At 50.1% G+C, this 26,793-nt stretch overlaps 1 protein-coding gene across 2 annotated transcripts in view; it reads left to right on the forward strand.

The window, feature by feature from the left end:
* The window catches only part of SLIT1 (slit guidance ligand 1), a 176,875-nt gene that overhangs the window by 12,155 nt on the left and 137,927 nt on the right, over positions 1 to 26,793 (forward strand). The window contains exons 1-2 of one of the 2 annotated variants that reach the window (XM_014559639.2): positions 7,160 to 7,526; positions 26,692 to 26,763. In XM_014559639.2, coding sequence (XP_014415125.2) covers positions 7,330 to 7,526; positions 26,692 to 26,763 — 269 coding nt within the window. In that variant the 5' untranslated portion in view covers positions 7,160 to 7,329. Of the gene's footprint in view, positions 1 to 7,159; positions 7,527 to 26,691; positions 26,764 to 26,793 lie in introns of those variants that run through there. The other variant, XM_032491187.1, reaches the window with a different exon arrangement.

The raw sequence follows: 26,793 nt of genomic DNA on the forward strand, positions 1-26,793 counted from the left end.
GGTAGATCTTGTTTTTACATTGCACCTCTGCCACCCATGTGCTGTGTGACCTTGGTTAAGTTACTAAACCCCTCTGTGCTTTCAGCCACCTCAATTGTAAAAATAGTACCTACCTCCTAAGATTGTTGGGAAGATTAAATGATTTAATATGTAAAGCTCTTGAAATAGTATAAATCTTTAGAATTTATAGGCATAATGGAAGTGTTAGCTGTTAGGATTACTCTTTACAGATGAGGCCCCCAAGACATGGGGGATTAATGAGCTCCCAGAGGCCAATTTTTGTCATTTTCTTGGATTTTGGAGGACTGCAGCCTGGCTCCCATAGAGAAGGCTGCCTCCTCCATCTCATGTATATGGGTAGATATATGATGTGCTTCCAAACAGGGCCCTCTCTCTCCCAGATGCCACAGGACACAGAAGCAGCTGAGTCAGAGGACAAGCAGAGGAGAGCTTACCTCCTCAGCTTACCACCCCCCTCCCCACGAGACTTCCAATTCCCCTCAGGATTCAGCCCAAGTCTTTAACAGATTTACTCAGCCCTTTAGGCTCTGCCCCTCCTTGACTATCACCCCAGTCCCATCTCCCTCCTGAAAAATCTACTTCCAGTCATGTCAAAAGGCCCTGTGCCTATTCTTGCCTCTGGGCCTTCGCCTACTCTGTTCCCTCTGTCTGGAACACTTTTACCTCACTCCTGCTCGCCTGGCTAATTCTTAATCATCCTTTAGGTCTTAGCTTATATTCACTACTAGAAGCCTTCTTTGGTCTCATAAATGACTGTCCCTGTGGGCTCCCCAGCCCCCATACTGCCCCATAAATGCTACTTGTACAGGTAATGTGGTGGATGCTGCGATGCCTCCAGGAATGAAGGACTTACCCCTCAGCTGCTAGAGGAGTTGCCCGGGGATGGCTGTCAGCTGTCAGCCCTCACTGGGGGTTGCCTTTAGCTGAAGAATACCGCCTTACCCAAGGTTACACCTCTTTCCAGGGGCAGCCTTTGTCCAATGTCTGGTCAGCACCATGGGATAAAGATCCAGCACTCTTGCCACAACTTGGGACAGCTCCAGAGGGCCGTCTCATCTTCAGAACTTCCTGCAAAACTGCCATTGAAACAGCATCACAGCTCAGCACTGCCCTCTGCCCAGCTCCATTTCCCCTCCCTCCCAGGGCAATGATCCTGGGATCATTCCCTAGTAAATACTCCATAAGCTCCTCTCTGACCCAGAGGTTCTTCCCAGGGAGCCCAGCCTGTGCCATGTGTTGAAGGTTCGCAGCTGCCCAGTGGCTCATTAATGCCCCTGGGATAACATCCCAAGGTCTCAGCCTGGCCCGCAGTCCCTCCGCATCCTGCTCTCTCCCACCATCCAGTCTCATTGTCCCCTGGGGAGTTCTCTCTCTTCTAGCCAAATGTGACTCTTCATTGCTCTGACTCTGACCCCAGGCCTGCCTTTTCTGCACCTTCATTCTCAAGATCCCTCCTCCCTTAAATGACCTCCTTACACTTCAGTAAAAAATATTTCTTCCACAATTTCCAATGTGCCAGGCCCTGAACAGGCATTAAGGGACAAGGTAGATGCAAACCTGTTGCTTCAGCCTAGGAGGGAGGAGGGATAGGAGATAAACAAGTAATTACAGATGACAGACTCGTGCTCTGAGGGGAGGCACGGGGAGCCAGGAGCTCACACGACAGGGCAGAGGGCTGACCTAAACGGGTCAAGGAAGGCTTCCCTAGGAGGGGCTGCTGAGGCTGAGGAGGACCAAGCCAGGCTGAGAACAACAGGACGGGCATCCAGCGTGGGGACTGTCACGCACAGAGAGTGGGAGGTGCTGCTTCAACTGAGAGAGAGAAGCCCCGCGTGTCTGAGGCCACTTCCTCTCTGGCCAGTTGAGGGCACTTGTCAGAATCACGTAATTGTCTGTTTGCTTCTCTCTTCACAGCACCCTGGGAGTGTTTAGAGGGTACAGAGAATGGCTAAAAATCTTGAACAAACTTCTGTTTCTGGCCAAGCGGGAGAAATGGGCCAAATTTACCATTCTGCCTGAAACAACTAAAAAGCTAGAAAAAAAAATGAGACAATTGGTTTTGGACATTGGACAACTGGTCATGTGGGACGATGATTCCTTTAAGAGGAAGAACAAGCGTGGTGAGCACTGTAATTGAACCCTGGCTTATCTCCCGGAGAGAGTTTCCAGGCCACAGAGCAAGAGGGGCACCCAGGTGGAACCTGACATGAAGTCGAGTTGCAGAGCTGAAGGTGAGAGTTCGGGAGGCCACGGGGGCTAGAGTTCTCAGGGAGACGGGAGAGGAAATTGCTGCACAGAGAGTGTGGCCAGGGATTTGCAGACGGTGCCTCCCTGCAGTGCCCCATCCCATCCCCAGGGCAGAACCATCCTTGGAGCTCCCACAGAGCTGGGAAGAGTTGTGTTCACACCAGCCAGAGTAGAAAGCCTCTGAATCCACACAGCACTTGGTAGAGTATTCAGAGGGTGTTGCCTCAGTAGTGGGGAAATCAACCCTAGACTAAAGACTACTCTGGTCGTGCCTTCAGAAGCTTCAAAACAAGCCTCAAAAAATTAGATTGTTTGCAAGTAACTTGACTCTGCTCCAGAACAAAGCCCAAGCTTCTTTTTTAAAAATACAAGACTATCCAGTGCCCAACAAGGTAAAACCCACAATGTCTGGCATCCAATCTACAATTCCCAGGATACACAGTAGTAGGAAAATATGGCCCATAATGAGGAAAAAAAAAACCAATCAATCAAAACTGACCCAGAAATGATACAGAAAATAGAATTAAGATATAGCTATTTTGACTATATTTCATATGTTCGAGAAGGTAGGCTGATTGCTTCACTTCTCTGAGCCACCAACTGGTCAGTGGTGTTTGGATTTGATCATTTATTAATCTTCTCCCAGCTCTGGTATCTTATGATTGATGCTACTATGACCAGTGTCACGTGTTCCTGTCCCTCACCTCTGGTTGCCCCCACTCCATTCCCCTGTGGCCATCTTTCTCTTTGATGTGTCTCATCCTCACTAAGAGTGTGTGGAAACTGGAGAGGATGGAGGCAGGCAGGCCGCAGACCCTTTGTCCCTGCCAGGCCCCTTCCTTCAGTGGCTCCCCAGGGTTTTCAGGTCCAAGTTCAAACTCATTAACTCAGCACACTAAGCCTTGATTCTTAGAACATGGTCTCTGGAACCACCTGCGTCAGAGTCTCACAGCCCCACCCTCCAGCATGCTAACAGTGAAGATTCTGATTAAGAAGGACCTGGATGGGTCCTAAGAATAGGAATTTATAATAAGCATCCGGGGGGTTTAAAAAAAATATGTATTGGTGGTGATGGTAGGTTAGGTCATACTACACAGGTAAACAAATCTGACCAGTAAGGAGGAAAAAAAAACATATGCTGAAACTGTTCCCCTGCTATTATGCAGTCCCCTCCCTGGAAGCCACTATCACTGGTAGTGACAGAGAATTCCCAGCACACACATATAGACATGTGCTTGAGCACAAGGACCAGCCAGGAGATTCTGAAGGCCCAGTAAAGCCAGAGAACAACTGCACCAGGGCCTCTGGGATGTGTCCCCAACACCTCTCTGACCTCTGCCAGCACGCCCCACCTGAATCACCTGCCACGCACCAGCGCTACTGAACTTGCTGCAGCTTAGCCACCGAGGATGCTGCTGCTGTCTGTGTGCCTCACCTCATGCAGTTCTCTTTGGCTGGAACACCCTTCTTCCTCTTTTGCTGCCCACCAATGCCTATTTATCCTTCAAGACTCAACTGCCTCCTCTTCCAGGGAGCCTTCCAGCCTTACCCTGTGCCTCATGCTGGCTTCTCTGCAATTCCACACTCCCAGTAAACTTATCATGCTGAGTGGGTTTTTCTTTCTCTTCTCCTGCTGGACTGTCAGCTCAGTGTGGGCCAGGGCTTTTCGTATTCCCTGTTGAACTGCCGTCCCAGTACAATGTATATAGTACATTGGTAGTTGATAAATGGTGTTTAACTGATGCCTAGATAGCAGGCATTATGTCTCATTCTTCCATTTTGCAGTTTGGAAATCCAAACCACAGCAAGCCTTACCCAGGCTCTCCGCCTTCTTGTGCTCCAGAGGGGCTGGTGGTGCAGATTGCTGGGAGGAGGGCACTCTCTCCCGGAGTCACAGGCAGGAGGTGGCCCTTCAAGTCCTAAGTGTGCATGACTGATGGGAAGCAGAGGAAGCTCACAGTACTGGGCTGGGGAGACCCAGCCCCAAGTTTCCCCCGAGGGGTGGCCCTGCTGATGGCCAGTGGCCAGAGTGGGACTTGGAGGAGCCTTCCTGGCAGAAGCAGTGTGACAGGCCTGCCTCCTCCCCACCCATGCAGAGGGAGCAGGTGGCCCGGCTGTAGGGAGGGGGTAGGGAGAGCCAACAGAGGGAGGGGCATGGGAGAGGAAGCTGAAAAAGCAAAGGGGGGTGGGGTGGAGGGGTGTGCGGCTGGCCAGGCGGTTGTTTAACGAGTAAATGTGCTGGGAACATTAATGAGCTGCGTTCATTCATGGTGAGCCGCTTCCCCAGTCAGGGAGCCGGCCAGGTTCTGGGGTGGAGGAACTGGGGATGGGAGCCAAGTTGGGGAGCTGCCCGGCTGCTGGGGCAGGGCCTCTAGTGATGGGCTGGGGAGGGGAGTCTTTGTCCTGGGTCTGAGAGGGCCTTCCTTCCTTCCCCCCTTTAAAGGAAAGGACAGGCCTTTGCCAGGTGGTGACAATTTGGCTGAAGGCCTGCTTGGGATTCACTGTCCAGGCTAGTCTGGAAGCTTCTAGGGCAGCGGCTGGCTCTCGGGAGCCACTGGCAGGGCTAATCTTGCAGCCCCCTGCCTGCTCCCACCCCTCTTCCCACCCCTCCACCCTGCTGCTCTGAAGCCCCCAGGGTGTGTTGCTCATTAATCAACACTCTCCCTCTTCCCCACATGGGTCCTGGCTTCCGAGGAGCCCTCTGAGGTCATGGGGCCAGGGAGTCACCGCTGGAGCAGAAGGTTGGAGACTAGCCATCTTCAACAGTCTGAGTGCCGTCTGTGACAGGCCTACTAAGTGCCAGGTGCTGTGTTAAGTACCAAAGTGAGGAAATGAAGCCACGGGTGTCAGGGGCAGGCTCTGCCTCTGGAGAAGTGTCAGGGAAAGAGCCACATGTGTAAACAGAGCTCCAGCTAAGAGGGGATAAACAAAGCAGCAGGCTCAGAGGAATGAGGATTTAACTCTGCCTGAGGCAGCTGGGGAGGGCTGGAGAGGGGACAGGGGCTGGTGGAGAAGGAGTAGGAATTCATGAGGGAGAGGGGAGAGAGGACCTTGCAGAGTTGTGGGAAGATTCCCTAAGATTATACCACACAGAGACCCCTGAGAAAGCCCCTTCCCCCTGAACTGTTACTGAATTGGTGCTCTAGGATGCATGGATCTGGATGGAGGTAATGGACAGGACTGTGTGAAAGCTTTCAAAAGAATTGTCAAAAGCCCAGAAAATCAGCCACCTTAGTTGTGGCACACTAGCTGCAGTTCTATCTGTGCTATGACAGTAGAGATACTGCAAAATTTTCGTGAAGGTGGAAGAGAAAAACAGAAAAACCCTGAGCCTTTTGGTACCTTGGTGGGTGATAGGCTTTAATTTTGTGCAGTCTATCAATATCACACCACCTCCTCTGACAAACTGCCTAGCCTGGCAACTCCTGGACCAGCCACATACCTTTGGAGAAACCTGCGCAGCCAACTCCTGTGAGAGCCAACTCTTGACCTGTTCAACTGTTACTTCTTGCTGGGCTGTAGGCAGCCTTGGATCAGGGGCCCCAACTGATGGACAAATAATGTCTGGGTCCCACAGGGTACCATCAAATCACAGCTCTCACTGATTTGGTGGAGGTCTTTATCTTTTCTGGGCTGTGGCTAATTCTCTGTCCAGCTGGATTTCCTGTTCACATCTGTGTCCACATCGGCCTCACAGTGAGAACAGTGCTTGCCCAGAGGACTATGAAGGCCCAGGGTCTGACGTGGGTTGCCCCTGGTGCTTCTCTCCAAGCAGGGGATCCAGCCCTTTTCTGGCCCTCTCTGCAGTCCTTTGATGACAGAACTGAATATTGGTTTTCATCTATTTTCACCTGTCAGAAATGGAGGCACGCTGGTGTGAGCGCAGTGAGATATCTGCTGGATTTCCAACCCCCACTGATACTCTGGGAAGCTAGCATAGCCCAATGGGCAGAAATAACATCTCCCAGCTGTGCAAATGTCCAAATCAGGGCCGCTCTCCTGGGGGGAGTAAGCTTCTATGCTCCCTTGGGAGAAGTGGAGTGGCTGCCATCTTGTTAGAGAAGTGTTGAGGGAGGGAGGAGACTTGCTCGGTCTCTCGGCCTCGGGCTTCTGAGCACCCCCACACTCCAGTGTTCTGCCCTCAAGGTCCCAGGCTAAGGGAGATAGGTGGCTTGCCAGAGGTCACCTGGGACTGGGGACTTCCTTTCGCTGAGAATTGATAAAGCAAGTCTGATGGGGCTCAGAGCAGATTCTGCCGTCGGGGAAAGCAGGTCTGTGGCCTGGGGGAACGGGGTCCAGGCGGCAAAATAATACACCCCCCACCCCCCACCCGCGCGTGCAAGCAGCTGGGGCGCAGGTGCCGCGTGAGTGCGTCTAAGTGTGTGCGTCGTGTGTGTGTGTGTGTGTGTGTGTGTGTGTGTGTGTGTGTAGAGCTGACGGGTTGGGACCTGACAGGTCGAACTGTGAGCCCCCTCCCCCGCAGCCCCTGCCGGCTCTCAGCGCCTCGAAGGTTCCACCTTTGAAACTGTACGCGGCTCACAGCGGCCGCCGCCGAGTGGTCGTCGGGAGGCGGAGGCGGGGAGGGGTTCGGGGGGAGGGCGGGGAGGGGTTCGGGGGGAGGGCGGGGAGGAGTCTGGCTCTGGATGTGTGCTTTGCGTTTGATGGATGACTGCCGGGTGGGAGCGAGCGTGCGGGTGTGAGTGTGTTTGAGTGTGTGTGTGTGTGTGTGTGCGCGCGCGGGGTGCGTGCGCGCACGGGGCCTGCCCATTTTCCTCCTCGCAGCAGTCAGTTGGGAGCTGGAGGGAGGGAGGGAGGGAGACGCAGCCAGCGAGAAACCGGAGAAGAGCCAAAAGCCCTCCGCCGAAGGCGCCCTCCCTCCGTCCGCGCACAGGCGCCGTCGCTTGGAGGAGCAAGGTGCCACCCAGCCCGCAAGGGCGCAGCGTACCAGCCCGCGGTCTTTTCGGCGGCTCTGCCCCGGGACTGCACCTGGAGACCACCCCAAACGGGGATGGTAAGCGGCTACCGCCGTCTGGCACGCAAGCGGGACGCCGTGAGGGCACCATGGCGCTGACGCCCCAGAGGGGGTCCTCGGCGGGGCTTGTCCGGCTCGAGCTCTGGCTGCTGCTGTGGGCAGCCGCGTGGCGCCTGGGTGCCAACGCGTGCCCCGCCCTCTGCACCTGCACGGGCACCACGGTGGATTGCCACGGCACGGGGCTGCAGGCCATCCCCAAGAACATCCCACGGAACACCGAGCGCCTGTGAGTATGGCCCCCATCCACAGCCCGCGGGGAGCCCGGACGTTGCCCTCCCATCCCGACGCAATACGGGGCTGGAGGTGAGGGTGGGACTGGGGGCCTGGGCTCTGCCGCCCGTAGACGAGTCAGTGCCTGCCAACGTCCTTCCCGAGCCAGAAGCCAGGAGTCCGGAGCGCCACTGTTTCCCTTTCGCGGGATTCAAAGGGCCCTTGGCGGGGCTGTCACCTCCCATCCTCACACCTGCCCTCTGCGCTCAGCACGGCAGGCCCTTCCCACTGCGCCAGCACTTTATTCCTCCAGGGTGCCTGCGGATTGGTGCCAGAAAGCCTTCCTGGCACCCAGGAGGGAAGCTCCTCACACTCGCCAGGCACCATGTCTCCTTTTGGGCACATGGGGCTTGGACTGTGTTCTGAGCCGGAGGTGTGGATTTGAGCTCTGAGGGCTTGTAGGCTGGTTGATGGGCTGCAGGATGGGATGGAGTCGAAGTTTCTAGTCTCCTCCTTCCTCCCCATTGTTTGTCCCAGAGCCTTAAGAATTCTTCCCTTGGAAGTGTGAGGCATTGGTCCCCCACTGCACATCCAGCCCACCCCAACCCAGGCAGACAATGGGACCTGAGGGATTTGAGTTTGGGGCTTGGGGTATGTTACATTCAGCACCCAGAGAAGGGTAAGGGTGACCTGGACCAGGAGTCCCGTTAATAATGTTGGGAGGTCAGGAGCTTGGAGTGGGAGACACGAGGTTAAAGACATTGACCATGACAAGTCATAAAAAACATTCCTCTTATCCTGTTCTTGCTCACTTCTAAATTCTTGAGAAAACTCGGCCCTTTCTAGACCCGCCAATCTTCGTAGTGTGTGTGTGTGTGTGTGTGTGGGGTGTGTGGATGGTTAGGCTGTGTGTGTGTTTATCGACATACATAATTTGTTTTCTCAGGTTCTCTTGCAGAATGTGTGTCTGTGAATTCCTGGTATCTGCGGTGTCACCTCAGTAGCGTGAGGCTGGGAGAGTCCCTGTACATGGACTGTGTGTATAGATTTTTGGTCTCATGCAGGGCCTTTGTGCTGCTTGCAAAGGTGGCTGCCTTGGGAGATTTTTGAACTGGACTTTGGAGGAGGCTGCCAGCCCCTGTGAAACCTGCCTACTCCTTTTCCCCAAATCCCTGGCCCACTGCAGTGGTGCTCAGGAAAGGCACATATTTCAAGAACTTTTGAGTATATTTTCATGACTCCCAGCAGGTCAGAGGCAGAAATCTGACCCTGGGGAGAGAGCTATCTCCTAAATAAAACTCAGTAGCAGGGTCAGCAATGAGCACATTGGCCCCAGAGTCTTGGCTGAGTCTGAAAAGTTCCTGTGGAGGTTTCAGAGAATTTGCAATCTAGATGCAATGTAGATGGGAATCGATCTCTCTCTCTCTCTCTCTCTCTCTCTCTCTCTCTCTCTCTCTCTCTCTCCCTCTCTTCTCTCTCTCTCTCTCTCTCTGTGTGTGTGTGTGTGTGTGTGTGTGTGTTGTGGTGCGGAGGAAAGATGCTGTGTGGGGAGAGGTTGGAATGAACCGAGACTGTACGTTATCCTGTGTGGCCCTGGAGAGGGACCAGGGGTCAGAAATCTGTCTAGGGGACCTCTGAGGCTGCAGGGTCACCCTCCACACCTGTTCCCTCTGGACATCTTCTCTTTCCTTTGCTTTGCCCACAGGGCATTTCTCCTGCAGCTGTTACCCTGGCAGCAGCCTAGGTCTGAGACATTTTAGCCCTTCTCCTTTGCATTTAGATCTGAATCTTGAAGTCACCTCATTCCTTGCTCTCTCTCCTCCTTTAGTTTTGAGGACAGTGTCTGTTTTGATTTTGGTGAGCTCTCAAGATCTTTTGCAATCAGAGTGAGATAGAAGTGAAATTTCCTAGCGCAGAGTAAAGTCAGTTATTTACTGTGTGACCTTGGGCAAGTTACTTAACTTCTCTGAGCCTTCGTTGCTTTCTATCAGGAAAATGGGGCTGTTGATACATAAGGTTTCTGGTTCTTGTGAGGACTGAAGATAATGTATGAGAAGTGCTTGGTACCTTATGATGCTTGCTAAGTGAGAGCCATTATTATAACAGGATCAAGAGAAGAGTCTTGTTCCTTAATTCAGCAAATGTTTGTGGAGCTGGTAACTGCCCTGGGTCCTGAGGCTCCAGAAGGGAGTGAGCAATTCCCTGCCCTCAAGGGATGTACAGTTGAGAGGACAGGGTAGGGGACACCCAACTGTAAGCTCTGACAGTGTGATGGGGCTGTGCGTGGGGAAGCTTTGGGTTGAGAAGCCCTTTTCTGAGGTGAAGGAGCTTCTGAGAGGATGGACCATTTTATGAGGGTACTTTGGGACGCTGTAGTGGTTGGGTTAGATTTTGCCAAGCACAGAGGGCAGGCACCCCAGAGAGAGGGAATGCAGGAGCCAAAGGCCTGCAGATGTGAGTGTGCCTGGCCTGCTGGGTAAAGGGAGGGACCAGCTTTGCCCCAGGGCAGAAACATGCTGTGTCCAGTGGGATGTGATGGGACTTGAGGCTGGGAAGGGTCAGGAGGCCTTTCTCTATCTGGATTTTTTTCCTTTGGGGACTTCAGGGTTGGGGTCCAGGGGCGAGTTACCAAGTCTGATCTTTGCTGGGTGCTGAACTTCTCGGGTTGGGAAAGACTGTGGAAAGCAGAGGGATCCTGCCTTTTCAACAAACAGGCCGCAAAAGAGCCTATTTGAAGAGGAAAAGAACATCCTGAAAAGAGGCCCTGGGCAGACTCAAAATAACTGTGGCAAATGCTTTCTCTAATCAATATGGGTGTCGTGCAGTATCAGAGCCTGAAACAGCGGCTCCTTCCCAGGCTGTGAAATTTTTATAGACTTGCAGCTGTGCCTTCATTCGCCTTTTGTCCTCTGGGCAGTTTCTACGGCAGCCTATGAGGCCCAGCAACTTTATGATCATATATTCCATAACTCCGGGCCCATCCTGTCTCCCCAAGTGGGAAGAAATCGTCATTGGTTTGCTGCGGGGACTTCTGGAAAGAGGCTGCGCCGGCTCCAGAGCTGTTGAGGAGACTGGTTCAGCCAGAGGGGCCGTGGGGCTGTTGGGCCGGGTGGGGAAGGGATGCTGAATAATTCACTGCTGTGGAACAATTGAAATCCAGGTCAAGGGTTGGGGGTGTGGTAGAAGAGGCCTGGGCGCTTGTATCTTTGTAGGACCCACACTCAGAGGGACCCAGCCATGGCCACTATTGTTTTTTCTTCCACTCAAGGACCTTGACTGTCAGTTGGATTTTTTTTTTTAATTTAAAGAATCTTTTGGACTAGAGTATTTAGGAGACTGTGATGAAGGCGTGTAGTATGTGTGGATACCCGCTTCTCCCCTCTGCCCTGGGCACTTTTATGCTGGGCTTGCCACAGATCCCCCCTGTGGGTGCAGGGCACAGAGAGGACAGAGGATGGAGAGACCGCCTGGGAAGGCCTGCTGACTTCTGTTTGCCTCCAGGTCCAGCACTTTCTGCTGCTTTTTGGGCCATGGGGGCCTCACACTCCTGCCTGCCTCGATATATCCTCTTGCCTCCTGGCCAGTTTGTCCACTTCTTAGCTTCCTGCCTGCCGCCGAGGCCTGAGAGGCCCCACTGAGTCTGGAGGCCCCATTCCATCAGGCAGGTGGTCATGACCAAGGAAGACTGCCCAGGGCACCTCCAGACCAATTGTTTGGAATTCCAGATAATGACTGGATGGTGGCTGGGGGTGATTCAGAGGGGTCAGGGGGCCAGATGGAAGCCATGTCTGCTAACTGGGGCCCCGTTGGCTGGGCTTTCTGAGCAGGGCTCTGTGGTCTCCTGCAGTAGAGACTCACGCTGTGCAGGGGGAGTTGCCTCCAGGTGAGGCTTATGTCTCCAGTAGCAGATGCACTGGGCTTATTGCTGGGCTCTGAGTGACTGGTAGTACCGCCCAGTGCTGTCACTCCATTTGCTCTGAGACCCAGTTTCCCCACCTGTTAAACGGGATGATGGTTGCAGGTAGATGGTGATGATTTTAAATGAGAGGATGCATGCAGGGGGTCTGGAGGCGTGCTTGGCACAAGGCTGGTGTTCTACTATCCTTCAGCCTCCGGGGAGAGTGACACCTACAACCTTATGGGGTTTTGCCAGGATTCACTTATTCTATGTGTGTGAAAATGCTTTGTGATTCCAACGTTAGGTGATGTTATTATTATTTTTATTATTTGAGAAGCTCAGGCTAAAGGTTTGCGGGTTCAGGTGGGGGAGGAGAGAGCTTGGGGGGGGGTAAGCATTTGAATATTGACCGAGCTGCAAGCTAGGGTCTGGCTCTCCAAGTGCTCCTTCCCTGGACCTTCCCCTGTCCCTTGGGATTTGGAGATAGGGCACAGGGCAGTGTTATGCAGGGACTCTGCAGGGTGGACCGCTCTGGAGCCAGACTGCTTGACTTTTTAACCCCTCTCTGCCACTCAGCAGCTGGAGGGGGTGCCTTGGGCAAGTTATGAGGTATAATTCACTCATTCAACAGATAGCTGTTTATTGACTGTCTGCATCGTGCTGAATGAATAGTGGCCGACAGAAATTGAAAGTGCCCCCCCTCTCTCTGAGTTTTAGTCCAGCAGGGGAGGTAGAGATGAATGGCACAGTATCAGAAGAAACACATAATTGCAAGCTGGGATAAGTGCTCTGGAGGAAAGCGTGACTTCTCATACCCCATTTCCTTGCCCATAAAGTGGGGATGATGACAGGACCTGCTTCAGAGGGTGGTCCTGAGGATTAAATGCGGTGATGCTGGGAGAGGCACTTTGCACCGGGCCTGGCACACAGCAAGTGCCCAATAAATGGTAGTATTATTATTGTTATTAAGGTGACAGAGAATTGCAGGGACGTGAAAGGAACTTGGGCGCCACTCAATGCCAGAACCCAGCACGGCTCTGCTCTCTCTTGCCTCATCAGGCAGCCACTGGGCACTCTGGATCTCCAGGGAGCCCTGGAGCACATGGGGACCGGGCTGCCCCTTCCACGGTACCCTCTCTCCGAGGCAGGGAGGGGGCTGGCTGCGGTGGCCCAGGCTGCCTGAGGCTGCCAGCAGGGGCGACCGTGCTCTTTGGGGGCCGGGTGAGGGGCGGCGGGACGGCAGCTCCCGCATTATTGGGAGCAGACGGGAGCTTGGCGGAGTTGCCGCCTCCAGTTCTGTGCCGGCATTAGGAGCTCGGCAGGGCTCTTGCTTAATGGGATTTTCTTCCCAAATGCTGTAATTATCGCCATACAAATACTTATTACCCCGAGCAGATGACGGCCGGGCTTTGGGCAGTAGCCAGGGAGCTGGGCTGTGCTCGGGGGTGGAGAATTGGCTCCTCTTTTTGAGCTCACAACCCCCTCCTCTTCTTTCTGGATCCCAGCCTGCGGCGGGCAAACAGCTGTTGGGCACCTGCCGTGTGCAAAGTGTCTAGAGAGGTTCAGGGTATGGACTTGCTCCTTGGGGAGCTTGCGGCCTGGTGGGGAAGAAAGGTCTGTCTACGAGAGAACAAATGTGTAAGGATGCCCATAGGGACGTAGAGCACGTCAGCTACCAGTGCAGCCTTTAGTGTGAGAATGGCACAGTTTAAATCCTGGCCCTGTCAGCTACCACCTGAGGGATCGCAGCTGGCTCACAAGTGACTCGACTTACTCATCTGTAAAATGGGAGCAACACTAGCACTTACCTTGTAGGGCTGTGAGTACAAATGAAATAGTCCACATAAAGTGGTTAGAATAATGTTGGCAGGTAGAAAGTATCAGTGTTAAAGATGAGGAGGAGGGAGTGAGAGATGGAGGAAGGTGCTGGATCCCTGCAGGGACTGGGGAGGAGGAATTTGAACTGGGCCTTGAAGGTTGGTCAGGAGCTCGGTGAGTGAGAGGTGAAGCGAGGACAAGGGAATCTGCGGGCATCTAGAGTTGCGTGCTGTGGGTTTGGGAAGGAGAATGAGGAGCAGACCCAGTGGATGGGGTTAATGTTTGAGTTGGTGAGTTCTGAGAGAGAAGACTAAAGGAACGAGTGGGCACAGGCCACGGGGCTGGGACATGGGGAGCCATCAGGGGGTGTATGTGTGTGTCAAATTTTTTATTAAAACTTTTTGTTTTTACTATAGTGATGTTTAATAAATCTACAGAGTTGAGTAAACATCACCACAATCCAATTTTAGAATATTTTCATCACCCAAAGAGATCCCTTGGGCTCATTGTAATTTTTTCTTTTGTTATAATTTCAAATTTACAGAGAAGTTGCAAGTATAAGGAATTCCTGTTTATCCATTATCCAGACTCAATTGTTTATTTTGCCCCCTTTGCTTTCTCATGTATTACACACACACACACGCACACACATGCACTTTTTTTCTGAATCATTTAAGGATAGATTTAAGACATAATTTTTTTCCTCTGAGTGCTTTAGTGTGTATTTTTCTAAGAACAATAATGCTATGAAAATCAGAAAATTTAACATTAATACAATACTATTATCTACTCCATGGTTCCTGTTAGAATTTCATTAGTTGTCCCAATAATGTCTTTTTAACTATTCTTTGTCCAGGTTCAGAATCCTGTCCAGGATCTCACATGGCATCTACTTATCATGGCTCTTTAGTCTTTTTTTTTCTTTTAAACAATTTAATGTGAATTTCATCTGTTCTCTTTACTTTTAAAATTTTTATTCTACTTTTTTTGGTGGCGGGGAGAGGGAATTAGGTTTTTAATTTATTTCTGATTTATTTCTAATGGGGATTGAACCCAGGACCACGTGCTCTGCCACTGAGCTATACCTTCCCCCTTAGTCTCGTTTGATTTGGACTAGTTCCTTAGCCTTTCTTTGTTTTTCTTGACCTTGACATTTTTGAAGAATCCCAGCCAGTTATTTTGTGGAATGTCCCTCAATTTGGCTTCATCTGCTCTTTTCTCATGATTCCATTCAGTTTACATACAATCCACGATTACAAAAATTACGCATTTTTGGCGGGAGTGCTAAACAAGCAATGTTGTGCCCTTCTCATTGGACCACGTCAGATGACACATGATGTCAGCTTGTCCCAATATTGGTGATTTTAGCTTTGATTTACTCGGTAAGTTGGTGTCTGCCAGGCTTCTTTGCTGAAAAGTTACCATTTTCCCCTTTGTGATTAATAATCAATTTGCAGGGAGATACTTTGAGGCTGTGTACATTCCTACTCATCAAACTTTCATTTCACTAGTTTTAGCAGCACTGATGAGAAATTTCTGACTCCATCATTTCTTCCCTATTTATTAGCTGGCATTCTACCATAAGGAAGAACTTTACCTTCTCTCCCATTTGTTTGTTGTCTGTTTATTTGTAACAGTGTGAACTTGTGGATTATTGTTTTATTCATTGGGTTATAATTTGTTATTACATTATTTTGATGTTTAGAGCATCCCGGGGCCAACGGGAGCCCCTTCAAGCTGCTCCCATGTCCTATTGACAAGACCCTTTAAGCCCTTGCCTCCAGGGGTTTTGAGTGGAGAGTGACAAGTGCACAGTGGTGATTTAAGATCTTCTGTTGCCTGGCTTTGATGTGGACGGTAAATGGAGAGAGAGGCCAACCAGTGGTGAGGAGACCGGTTGGTTATGGTGACTGTGATTTCCGACAGCAGTTTTTCTGTCATTGCTGTATGTTTGTTCTTTTTAAACTTTTATTTTAAAACAATTTTAGACTTACAGAAAAGTTGCAAAATAGTACAGAGAGAATTCCCATACACCCCTCACCCAGCTTCCCCTAATGTTAACATCTTTCTTAATCGTAGTGCAATGATCAAAACCAAGAAATTAACATTGGGACAAGACTAAGCTATAGACTTTATTCACATTTCACTAGTTTTTCCACCAAAGTCCTTTTTCTATTCTAGGATCTAATCCAGGATTCCACACTGCATTTAGTTGTCATTTCTCCTTAGTCTCCTTCAATCTGTGACAGTTCCTTAGTCTTTCCTTGCTCTTCGTGACATTGACACTTGTGACAAGCACTAGTTAGTTATTTTGTAGACTGCTCTTCAGTTTGGGTTTGTCTGCTGTTTTTTCACCATAGGATTGAGGTTATGCATTTTTGGCAAGAATGACACAGATGTGGTGTGAACCCTTCCCAGAACATCCTGTCAGAGGGGAGATAACATCAGTATGTCTCATTGCTGGTGGTGTTAACCTTGATCTCTTGGTTAAGATGGTGTCTGCAGGGTTTCTCCACTAAAACACTATCTTTCCATTTGTGATTAATAAATATTTGGGGGAGATACTTGGAGAGTGTGTAATATCCTTTTTGTCCTCAAATTCACACCTACTAATTTTAGCATCCATTAATGGATCTTGCCTGCAACCATTATTATCCAATTTTGCTTTTCTATCTCCCTCATTCCTTCTACATTTATTAATTGGAATTCTTCTGTAGAGAAGAAAATCTTATTTCTTTTTAAAAAGGTGGCTTGTTTGACCAGTACCTTGGGTTTTGAGTTTCCTGAGGGTAGGGATTGTGTCTCATGTATTTTTGTATTTCCATTGCTTGGTGTATGGTAGGTGCTCAAAAAATGTGTGTTCAATGAATTGTTTTAAATCTTTGGTAGGACATTTAATGGTTCTGATCTTTGTAGTAGAAAATATGATCATTGTGGTAAGTTGAATAATGGTCCCCAAATATGTCCACATCCTAATCACTGGAACCGATGAATACGTTACGTTACTGGGCCAAAGGCTCTTTGCAGATGTGATCAAGTTAAGGATCTTGAGATGGGAGATGATCTTGGATTATCTGGGTGGGCCCAACATAATCACAAGGGTCCCCAAGGAGAGAGGCAGGAGGGTCAGAGTCAGTAGTAGGAGAAATGTGCCAATGGAAGCAAGAGATTGGAGTGATGGGAAGAAGGGGCCATGAGCCAAAGAGTGCAGGCAGCCTCTTGATCGATAAAAAGGCAAGGGGATGGATTGTCCCCTAAAGCCTCCGAAAAGGAATGCAGCCCTGGAACATCCTGACTTTAACCCAGTGAGGCTGATTTTGGACTTCTAATCTCCAGAACTATAAGGTAATAAATCTGTGTTGTCTTAAGCCATTAAGTGTGTGGTAATTTGTTACAGCAGCAGTAGGCTATACCAGCTACTCCAGTTTGCATAGAGTTAGGAGGCTACTGCAGAGGCCCAGGCATGAGAGGAGGCAGGCCTGGACTGAGGCAGAGGGTGCAGGGAGAGCAAATGGGAACGTCATGGGGGACCCTATGGCCCAAGCCTGGGAGAATGATCTTGCAAACAGAGTAAAGTTGGGGAGGGAGGCTGATCCTGGAGGAGAAGCCGTGAAGTTGGCTTCTGCCTCTTTTGTTTGAATTGCCAATAGATGCCTATGTGAAAAGATGACCCTGGAGGTAGGAATAAGGGATGATTATTCTGTCGAGTATTCAGGTTGGGGAGACAGTTGGGAGGGCCTCCTGGGGAAGCGGTGGGACCCACAAGGGCAGTGGGAAAGAGACTTCAATGGGAATAAGAATCTCCTGGGAAGCTGGTATAAAATGCAGATTCCCAGGCTCATCCCAGAAATGCTGAGTCAGCAGGTCTTTGGTAAAGGCCATTCAGGTGATTGATATGTGGGAGGTGCCCAGGACACACTCTGAGAAACACCACTTGATGCTGGGGTTTCCTGGTGGAGAAAGTGTACACTTTGAAGACTCAAGAGGACGGACTTTGGCTTCCACCCACATTAAGAAGGCAGGGGGAAGGGAGCGCCACCAAGAAAGAGCTGGCGGAGGAGCAGGAAGAGCTCCCCACCTGTGTTTTACACAGAGGAGCCCTGGTTGAATGTGTGTGGATTCCACGTGGGCGATGTGGTTACTGCCAAAGCCGAAGAAGAAGGCCTTTGAAGATGAGGGGAGGGTTACAGTGTGGAGAGCAGCCAGTCTGTCTGAGGGTGAGGGCCAAGGAAGGCTTCTGGAATTGTGATTGGGGGTCACTGGCAGAGCTGGGCAAAATGGTTTCCTGGGAGAAGTGGAAGGCGGAAGCAGGTGGTCGGGAGCAAGTAGGTAGTGAGGTTTGCGGGAGGAGAGCGCAGCAAGGAACTCCAAGGACAGCAGCTCTGAGCAGATTGTTTGCAGTGTAGGTGCAGGAGGACTGGAGTCCTGCTGGGGTCGCAGGTGGTGGGGGACGATTGTGGAAAGGAGGAGTCAGGGCCCTGGGCAATGGGGGAGGGGAGAAGCTAGACAGGTCAAAGAACAGAGGTAGAGGGCAGCGAGGAGGGAGTTGTGATGGTGTTGGGGGTCACCATTCAGAGCCCTCACCTTGTGCCCCGGCTCCGAGCCAGATGCTTTAGCCACATCCGTTCTTTTACTCCTCATGGCAGTCCTGAGAGGATGCATTATAGTCGTCCCTCAGTATCCGAGAGGGATTGGTTCCAGGACCCACCCCTCCTCAACCTAAACAAGGTACCAAAATCCCAGATGCTCAAGTCCATTGTATAAAATGGCGTGCTATTTGCATATAACCTACTCCCATCCTCTCCTATACTTTAAATCATCTCTAGATTATTTATAATACCTAAATCCAGGTAAATACAGTGTAAATGCTATGCAAATAATTGCCAGTGAGTGATAAATCCAAGTTTTGCTTTTTGGAATTTTCTGGGATTTTGCGGGGAGATATTTTCTATCTGTGGTATGTTGAATCCACGGAGGTGGAGCCCATGGAAAAGGGGATAAGAGCAGACTGTACTTATCACTGTTTTGTAGATGGGAAGGTTCAGAAAGGTAGAGCCCTCTGCCCAGGGTCAAACAGCCAGCTGGTGAGTGGTGCTCTGAGTCCCTGGGTCTCAAGGCTCTGTTTGTGCATAGTGATTCATTTATACATATATATATATATATACATATATATTCTTTTTTATTATAGGTTATTACAAAATATTGAATGTAGTTCCCTGTGGTATACATTAGAACATTGTTCTTTATCTATTTTATATACAGTGGTTTCTACCTGCTAATCCCAAACTCCTAATTTATTCCTTCCCTGCCTTTCCCCTTTGTTAACCATAAATGTTTTCTGTGTCTTTGAGTCTCTTTTTGTTTTGTAAATAAGTTCATTTGTATTTTTTTTTAGATTCCACATATAAGTGATATCGTATGATATTTGTCTTTCTCTGTTTGACTTACTTCACTTAGTATGATCGTCTCTAGTTCTATCCATGTTGCTGCAAATAGCATTATCATTCTTTTTTATGACTTGTTTGTGTAAATTTGACTACTGCTCTACAGTCCTCGCTTCATTCATTCATTCATTCATTCATTCATTCAACATTCATTTAGCACCTACAAAACCTCTGTCAGGAGCTAGCACTAGGGCATAATGGAAAATTGGCCAAGATTGATTCCAGCCTGCATGTATTTGCAGGGTGGACCCAGGTTGCAGGCTGGCATGAGGAGGGGTGTCTAGCTTAGGGTTTGGGGTGATGAGGAGAATTGGGGGATGCAGGGAGGTGCTGTTGCAGGTGGAGGTCAGGGTGTTAGCTGGCAGGTGGTCTCTCAGGGCCTGGGGCAGTCAGCAAGTGGAGAGCAGGCTGGCAAGCACTGGATATGGAGGCCTGGTGGCTGGCACTGGTCCTGGCTGTAGGGTTGTGGTTATGGGGCAGGCCCCAGACCTAGGAAGGGCGTTGGTAAGGGCAAGGCCAGGCCTCAGTAGTGAAGGAACTTGGGTGCAGTCTGGGCCTCAGAACAGAATACGCCATGGAGTTGGGGTTAAGAGCTGGGCCCTGAGCACTGCCCACCCATTAGGACAGCTACTATTAAAAAAAAACCAGGGAGTGGGGAGGGAAATAGCTCAGTGGTAGAGCACATGCTTAGCATCCCCAGTACCTCCATCAAAATTTTTTAAAAAATATTTTTTAAAAAATGGATAAACTTCATCAAAATGGAAAACTTAAAAAGAAAAAAACAAACCCAAAACCAAAAAGCTAGGAAATGACAAGTGGTGGTTAGGGTGTGGAGAAGTTGGAACCCTTGTGTGTTGTTTCTGGGAATGTAAAATGGTACAACTGCTGTGGAAATGAGTATGAAGATTTCTGAAAAAAATGACACATGAAGAATTACTATATATAATTCTGCAGGTTCAAGTCTAGGTATATACCTGGAAGAATTGAAAGCAGAGTCTCAGAGATATTTGTACCCCCATGTTCATAACAGAATTATTCATAGTAGCTTAAGGGTAGAAGCACTGATGGATGAATGGATAAACAAAATGTGATTTAGACATACACTGGAATATTATTCAGCCTTTAAAAGGAGGGAAATTCTGACACATGCTATATCATGGATGAACCTTGAAGACATTGTGAGATAAGCCAGTCACAAAAAGACAAATACTGTATGATTCCTCTTTTATGAGGTACCCAGAGTAGTCAAATTCATAGAGACAGAAAGTAAAATGATGGTTACTGGGGGCTGGGGGGAGGGAGAAATGGGCAGTTACTGTTTAATGGGTAGAGAGTTTAGTTTTGCAGAATGAAAAAGTTCTGGAGATCTGTTATACAACAATGTAAATGTTTTTAACACTATTGAACTATGCACTTAAAAATGGTTAAAATGGTAAATTTTGTTATGTGTATTTTTAATAGTAATTAAAAAAAAAAAAAAAAAGACCTGAGTCCTGGGGTCAGACATGCTGGGTTCAAGTCTTGTGTTATTAGCTGGCTGATCTTTTTTTTTTTTTTTTTTTAATTTTTTTTCTTTTTCCTTTTGGGGTAGAGGTAATTAGGTTTATTTATTATTTATTTATTTTTTAGTGGAGGTACTAGGGATTGAACCCAGGACCTTGTGCATGCTAAGCAGACACTCTACTACTGAGCTATACCCTCCACCCCTACCAGCTGGCTGATCTTGAGCAGAGTCTGTAAATCAAGACTGATAGCAAACCTTTGAGCCATGTGCTATTATGAGTCTTACATGAGCCGGCTTGGTTGTGGTGGTATAGATATTACTGGTAACAAAGTCAGGGAAACGAGAGGAGTGCCCAGGAGCCTGGGCACAGCGGGATCTGTAGCAAATCTGCCCCATTGTAGGGCCCCTGACTACTCACTCCTGGGGCTTATTGATTCACCACTTGGTGGGGGGCCGCCCCAGTGCTGGGGTTGGTGCCAGGCCTGTGGGCTCTGCTGAGGGGCTGGAAGAGCCTCTGGATCGTGACCTGCTGAGGCCTGAGGACTGTTGGGAAGGCTTGGGGCTGATGGGAGTGTGCGCCAGGCCCCGGCCACGATGTGCTGGCAGCAGCCGGGCTCAGGGGGCAGGACTGTTCGTTCAGCTTGTATTTAGTGAACACCTACTGTGTACCAGGTACCCTCATAGATGCTGGCTTACAGATGTGGCCTCTGCCCCTCACATCCTGGCGGGGGAGACTGGCCTTTAACAAAGGACCTCGTATTGAACACACTGCCGAATTGAAATCCCAGCTCTGGAGAAGGAGCTAAGTGAACAGCAATGGGGACATTTAAATTGAGATCTGAAAGATGTTAGGAGTCAGCCAGCTGTGGGTGTCGGTGGGCAGGGGAGGAGGAGAGAGGGCTGTTCCTGGCTGAGGGAGCAGCATGGGCAAAGGCCCTGAGGCAGAAGCACTGGTGTGTTGAGAGAAGTGGAGGGTCATGGTGGCTGAAGCCCTGGGGGCTGGAATTTTCCTAACAAGGGAGCTGAAGAAAAATCAGTCTTTTAACCTGTGGGCTCTGGAACAGTTGTTGATAAAACAGCAGTGTCCTCAGTGTGTGAAGCTTTCCTTGGCTGATGTCCATTTGGAGAGAGCATTTCTTAACTAGTATGGGTTTTTTTTTTTTTCCTGAGTGGGGAGCAGAGAAACATGGAAAACTCATTCAACCCAATGCTAATTGGATTATATCAGTCTTATTTTATTTTATTGAAGTATAGTCAGTTTACAATGTTGTTTACAATCTCTGGTGTACAGCATAATGTTTCAGCCATGTATATAAATACATATATTTATTTTCGTATTCTTTTTTATTATAGGTTACTACAAGATATTGACTATAGTTCCCTGTGCTAATCAGTATAAATTTGTTGGTTATTCAATTTTGTGAGGATTCTCCTTGTATTTCCAACGTAAGAGATATTCTGCCAAAGTTCAGTAGGTACTTTGTGTGAATTGTTCTGTACGTAGATGTAGTTTTTGTTGTATTCGTGCGAGAGGGTGAGCACCGCGTCCTTCTACTCTGCCATCTTGGCAGTCCCCTCTGGAATATGTCAGTTTTAGTGCAGATTTACTCATGCATTCAAGAAATACTTACTGAAACATCTATCGGGTACCAGGTACCATGTACTGTGTTAAACCCTGGAGACACAATAATGAGGAAAAACTGAAAAGGGGCTTGTACTCTCATGGGGTGGGGGATAGAGACATCAGTCAGCGAAGCCCCAAGTGCATGTCAAGTTGCCCCTGATTCGTGCTCAGAAGAGAGGGTTGGAGTGCTCTGTTGACCAATTGGAAGGAAAGGTTGGAGTGAGTTAGGCAGAGGAAGGAGGGAGCAGTCCAGGCAGAGGGAAGTGTAAGTTCAAAGCCCCTGCCACCGGAGGGAGCAAATCAGAACAGGGAGTAGGGCAGGCCACGTGGGGTTTGTGGTCCATGTTAAGGAGATTTTTTCTGATTCCAAGAGTGATGGGGATTCACTGAAGGGTTTAAGTGGGGAGTGACATGATCAGATTTGCATCTTGAAAGATCACTCTGGCTGTGTGGCCTGGAGAACAGATTGGAGGGGAGCCAAAGTGAATATGCGGAGCCTGTTTAGGCGGCTCCGGGTGCTCCGAGCAGCTCGCCTGCCTTCAGGTTGGGGCATGGGACCTGCTACCACTGTCGGGGTGGTGCTGGGTAGGGAAATTCTTCCTTCCCTTAGTTCTTCGGTCTGACTGCAGACAGTGCTGTGGGTTTGGCCAGGGTAAGATTTCAAAGGACAGCACCAAGATATACAGTTCCCCAGCCCAGAGGCCTGTCTCAACCACAGTCAGAGAGTACCTGTATATTTTTTGGAGACCCTGCAGGAAGGGATTTGGGGGGCAGTTGAGCCTCTCCCTTGCCACTGCAGGTTTGGGCCGCTGTAGGAAGGTTCTTGGGCCTTGGGGAGGAACCAGCACCATCAGTCGCTAGACCCTGCCCCCACCATGAGAATGCTTGTGAAGTGCATGGGGCCCCCAGAACACCCTAAGAGGGGTCCCAGGTGTTTATTCCTGCAGTTCTAGGAAATCAGAGGGTTTCTTTCAGTTTATCACAAACACACAGTTGCTGGGGATCAGATTCTTGTTTCCTGTGAGGATTCCAGAAATCCTGATTTGTTTTGTTTTTGTTTTTTCCTCAGTAGTTTTGCTTCAGAGGATTTTCTCCAAAATCTCTTACCACCGAGGCTTTCCTTTTAGGTTAGGACCACACAGGAATGATGGGAATCAGGGCCATTTGCCACTGGAGTGTATTTTCTCCTGGGAAGAAGGATGGGTGCAGACTCGTCACTTGTGAAAGAGAGAGAACCATCTCAGGGCGTCTTCCCTGGGCCTCAGCATCCTGGGGCCTGCTGGGCAGGAGTAGCTGGCTCCTCCCTGCTGAGTGTGACCCAGCCATCCCGGCACCTGCCTGAGCTGAGCCTGGGACACCACCCTGCTGGTGGTGCCAAGGTCCCCGAGGGATACAACAACAACAATGGTGGTAGTAGTAGTGAAAGTGATCGCAGCAGGTAATACTGGTAGAGAGCACTTACGTGTGCCAGCCACTGCTCTTGGTGCTTTAGAAATACTTAAGTCACTTAAACCTTGCCACATCTCTAGGAGGTGGGTACTATCATTATCCTCATTTTACAAATGGGGAAACCAAGGCACAGAGGAATTAAATATTGCACCCAGGGTCACATAGCTAGTGATGGTAGAGCAGAAATTTGAAGCCAGACAGTCCAGCTCTAAAGCCCAAGCTCTTAGCCACTCAGAGCACACTTACCTCAGGCAGCTGGGAGCTGCCCGAATATTGTTGCGTGGACAGGGAACACTGTCTTATTACGGGGCCCGAGTGTGTTTTATCTAAAGCAGCCAAGTAGTTTCTCAGCTCTGTCCTACGCATAATTGCTCAGGGTGAGGGGTAGGCTCAGCAGAGCCCAGCAACACAAGGCGTCGTAATGAAGCGGAAAGACTCACATCAGCCTGGGAGTATTTGGTCCCGGACCCACCACTTTGGAGCTGTGTGGCACTGGGCAAATTGCTTCACCGATCTGTGCCTCAGTTTCCTCATCCACAAGATGGAGAGAATGTGACTCACCTGATAGGTTACTGTGCGGGTGAAATGAGATGAAGCATGCTTGGAGTTGAGCTCAGAGCCTGCACATGGTAGGTACTCAGTAAGGAGAAGTGGTAGATAAGGGCTCTGGTGGAGAAAACTTCAGGGAGCCCAGGGAAGTGGTGGATCCTGGCTTCTTCCTGAGAAGCGAGGCAGAGAATTGCCCCAGAGGGCCCACTCCACTTGGCTGCTCTGGCTGCAAAGGTCTGGGGGTCACAGCAGTTTCTCCAGTTTTCCCAGGAGGCTTGCTGGGGAGGGGTCTCCATGGCAACGCTCAAGGACCACCTGTTGGAGGAATCAGGCACTGGAGAAAAATGACCTCCTTGCCTCATTCCAGCAGCCTGTGCTGAAGGTTCGAGGGGAAGTGGCGGGGCCAGGTTGGAAACTCGATCCCGGTGGGCTGCCCGGCTGAGGGGAGAGGGTGGGGACAGTGGAGGCCACTCTCTCAGCTTAAGTGGCAATAATGACTCCTTAAGCTGCAGTCCTGGACCTTGGAGCCTGATGAGAGCTGCCTCTGCCTCCTGGCTGCCTTCTCAAGGGCTCTCCCCTGAGAGGAGGCGCTTAGCTTAGCTCCGGGTTAGAGAGCAAGGCTGATGGGGGAGGCTGGGGCTGGGGGGCTTGGGCCTCCATAGACATTGAGTGAGGGGCTATATTTGCTCTGGTGTCTGCACCATTGTCCTCCTCCTCCTGTTTGTCCCCGGTCTCTTCTTGAGTTGGGGTGGAGTGGGGTGCAGGAAGTGAGGAGGAGGGGCTGGAATCTACTGATGGGCTAAGGAATGTGTCCCAGAGTCTGCACGGTGGAGCCTGGTGCCAAAGGTGAGGAGAGAGGCAGGTAAATGAGAGCAGCATCACAAATCCCTGTGAGCCCTCCGCCCCCACCCCCGCCCGCCTCATAGGAATTCCATCCTCGGGATTCCGAGTTCCATGTGGACCCTGCCTTGTTCAGACAAGTCTTAACGTTTGTCTGTGCCTCAGTTTTGCCACCTGAGAATTGAATAATTATTGTGGTCAATTGCCTTATGAACCATGGTTGCCATGAGAAGGAATGAGTGGATGATTGTAAAATTCATGAGGTTTTTCATGACCTTTGACTGAGTCATCTTCTAGCAACGTATTCCTCCCAAATGCCCACTGAGCTTTATGTGGTGGTGTTTGTAATTGAACAATGTCAACACAGCCCAGATGTTCCAGGGTCAGGGAATCAGGGCATGCCCAGTAACATGACATATCCAACTGAAGGGATCCTTTATACCAGTCAAAATCATAGGTGGAGAACAAGCAGTTTTTAGGGCTTCGAGATGACGTTCTCATTGTTTTTGAAGCACGATCGTGTTGCAGAAGGAGCAGATTGGGGTGCAGCAAAGAGAGGCTCAGAGGTGGCTGCTTCAGGGAAGAACATTTAGTTCAATAAAAAAAGAGCTTTGCATTGAAAAGAGCCTGTCTCGCATGGAGAAGCTGTCCTCCCTGCATTTAGGATGGGAAGTGGCTCAGGCTGGGGCTCTCATCAGTGGCCCCGTTACCTTGGAGAGGCCTCAAGCCCCTCTGAGAGATCCTATTAAAAGAGAGATGAAGAGCAGGGGATGAGTTTTTCCAGCTGCTCTGAAGGATCAGGAGCCAGGCCCAGGGGAAGGGCAGAGAGAGGGATGAGCTGAGTGAATTATTGGCTTGTCAACTTGTGGAGACAGCCTGCCTGGTGGGAGAAGCCTGGGCCCTAGGATCAGACTGCCCCGGGTCCAGATCCCTGCTCTGTGATTTACCAGCTGGTGACCTCGGGAGGGCACCTCACCTCTGTGAGCCACTCTTTCCTCATCTGTAAGACGGCCGCAGTAACCACCTTCCGGCATCTCATGAGGATATACACAAAACCTGGTTTCCCAGAGTGTGTGGAAACCAAGAACATAGGTTGTTCTTAGTGGGAGCAACTCCAGAACATCATCTGGGCCAAACACAATTCCCAAACACTTTTAGGAAAGGGAATTTGCTCTTTTTCAAAGTAGCTTGGATTTGGGTTGGGGTGGTAGCTACACCTGCAATCTTTCACCACAGTTGGTAAGTGAGGAGACTGGGCTGCAGGTACAGTGGTGTGTGTTTGTGTGTGTTGGGGGTGGGGGCAGTTAGGTTGTTGCTAGGCATGTGGGGGACCGTGAAGATGGTGAGAAAGTGGAGGAGGCTGTGTGGCTGTGAACGCGGGGATGCACAGGGAGACAGGTTAGATGCGGAGGTGGCACCTGGGTTTGGAGCTGGGCCCGAGTGAGATTCTGCTGTGTGTGGCTCAGTGGAAGGACCTTCTCGGGAGAGGGGTGCCTGATCCCTGGAGTGGCCTGCCTTTCAGAATATAGACAGCTCGTAGGAGCCAGTGCCACCAGATGATGGCATCTGTGTCCCCACGGGGGCCCTTTCCAAGTGCTGGCCATGCTCTTTACTTGTTTATGCCTCATGCTAATCCTATGAAGTAGACAGTTATTATTCCCATTTTATAGATGGGGAAAGTGAGGCTCAGCGAGGATTCCACCTGAAGAGCTTCTCTAATTGGCTAGTTTCCAAATTCTTTCCTGTGTGACTGTTTCGTCTATCCAACTAGACTGAGCTCTTTCAGGGCCAAAGCCATGTTTTGGGGTTCCGCAGTCCTCTTGGCAGTGAGCCTGTGCCCTGTGCGTTGCTGTTGGTTGAATGTCTGCTGCAAAGCAGTCCCAGCTTGTTAGGACGACACAGGCTTGGGGGTCCCGGGGCTTGGCTGGGAGGCACGCAGCCCCATTGGGAGGTGAGTGACTTGAGTCACAAGAAGAGAGAGCCTGGAGGCGAGCCCCTGACCTGGAGACCCACCCTGGCCAGCTCACCATTTCCTTCTCCCCTTTCCTCCACCAGGGAACTCAATGGCAACAACATCACTCGGATCCATAAGAATGACTTTGTGGGACTCAAGCAGCTGCGGGTGCTGTGAGTATGGGATGCTGCCGCCGCTGCTCT

The sequence above is a fragment of the Camelus ferus genome, chromosome 11, assembly GCF_009834535.1.
Source record: "Camelus ferus isolate YT-003-E chromosome 11, BCGSAC_Cfer_1.0, whole genome shotgun sequence".
NCBI classification, from domain to species: Eukaryota; Metazoa; Chordata; class Mammalia; order Artiodactyla; family Camelidae; genus Camelus; species Camelus ferus.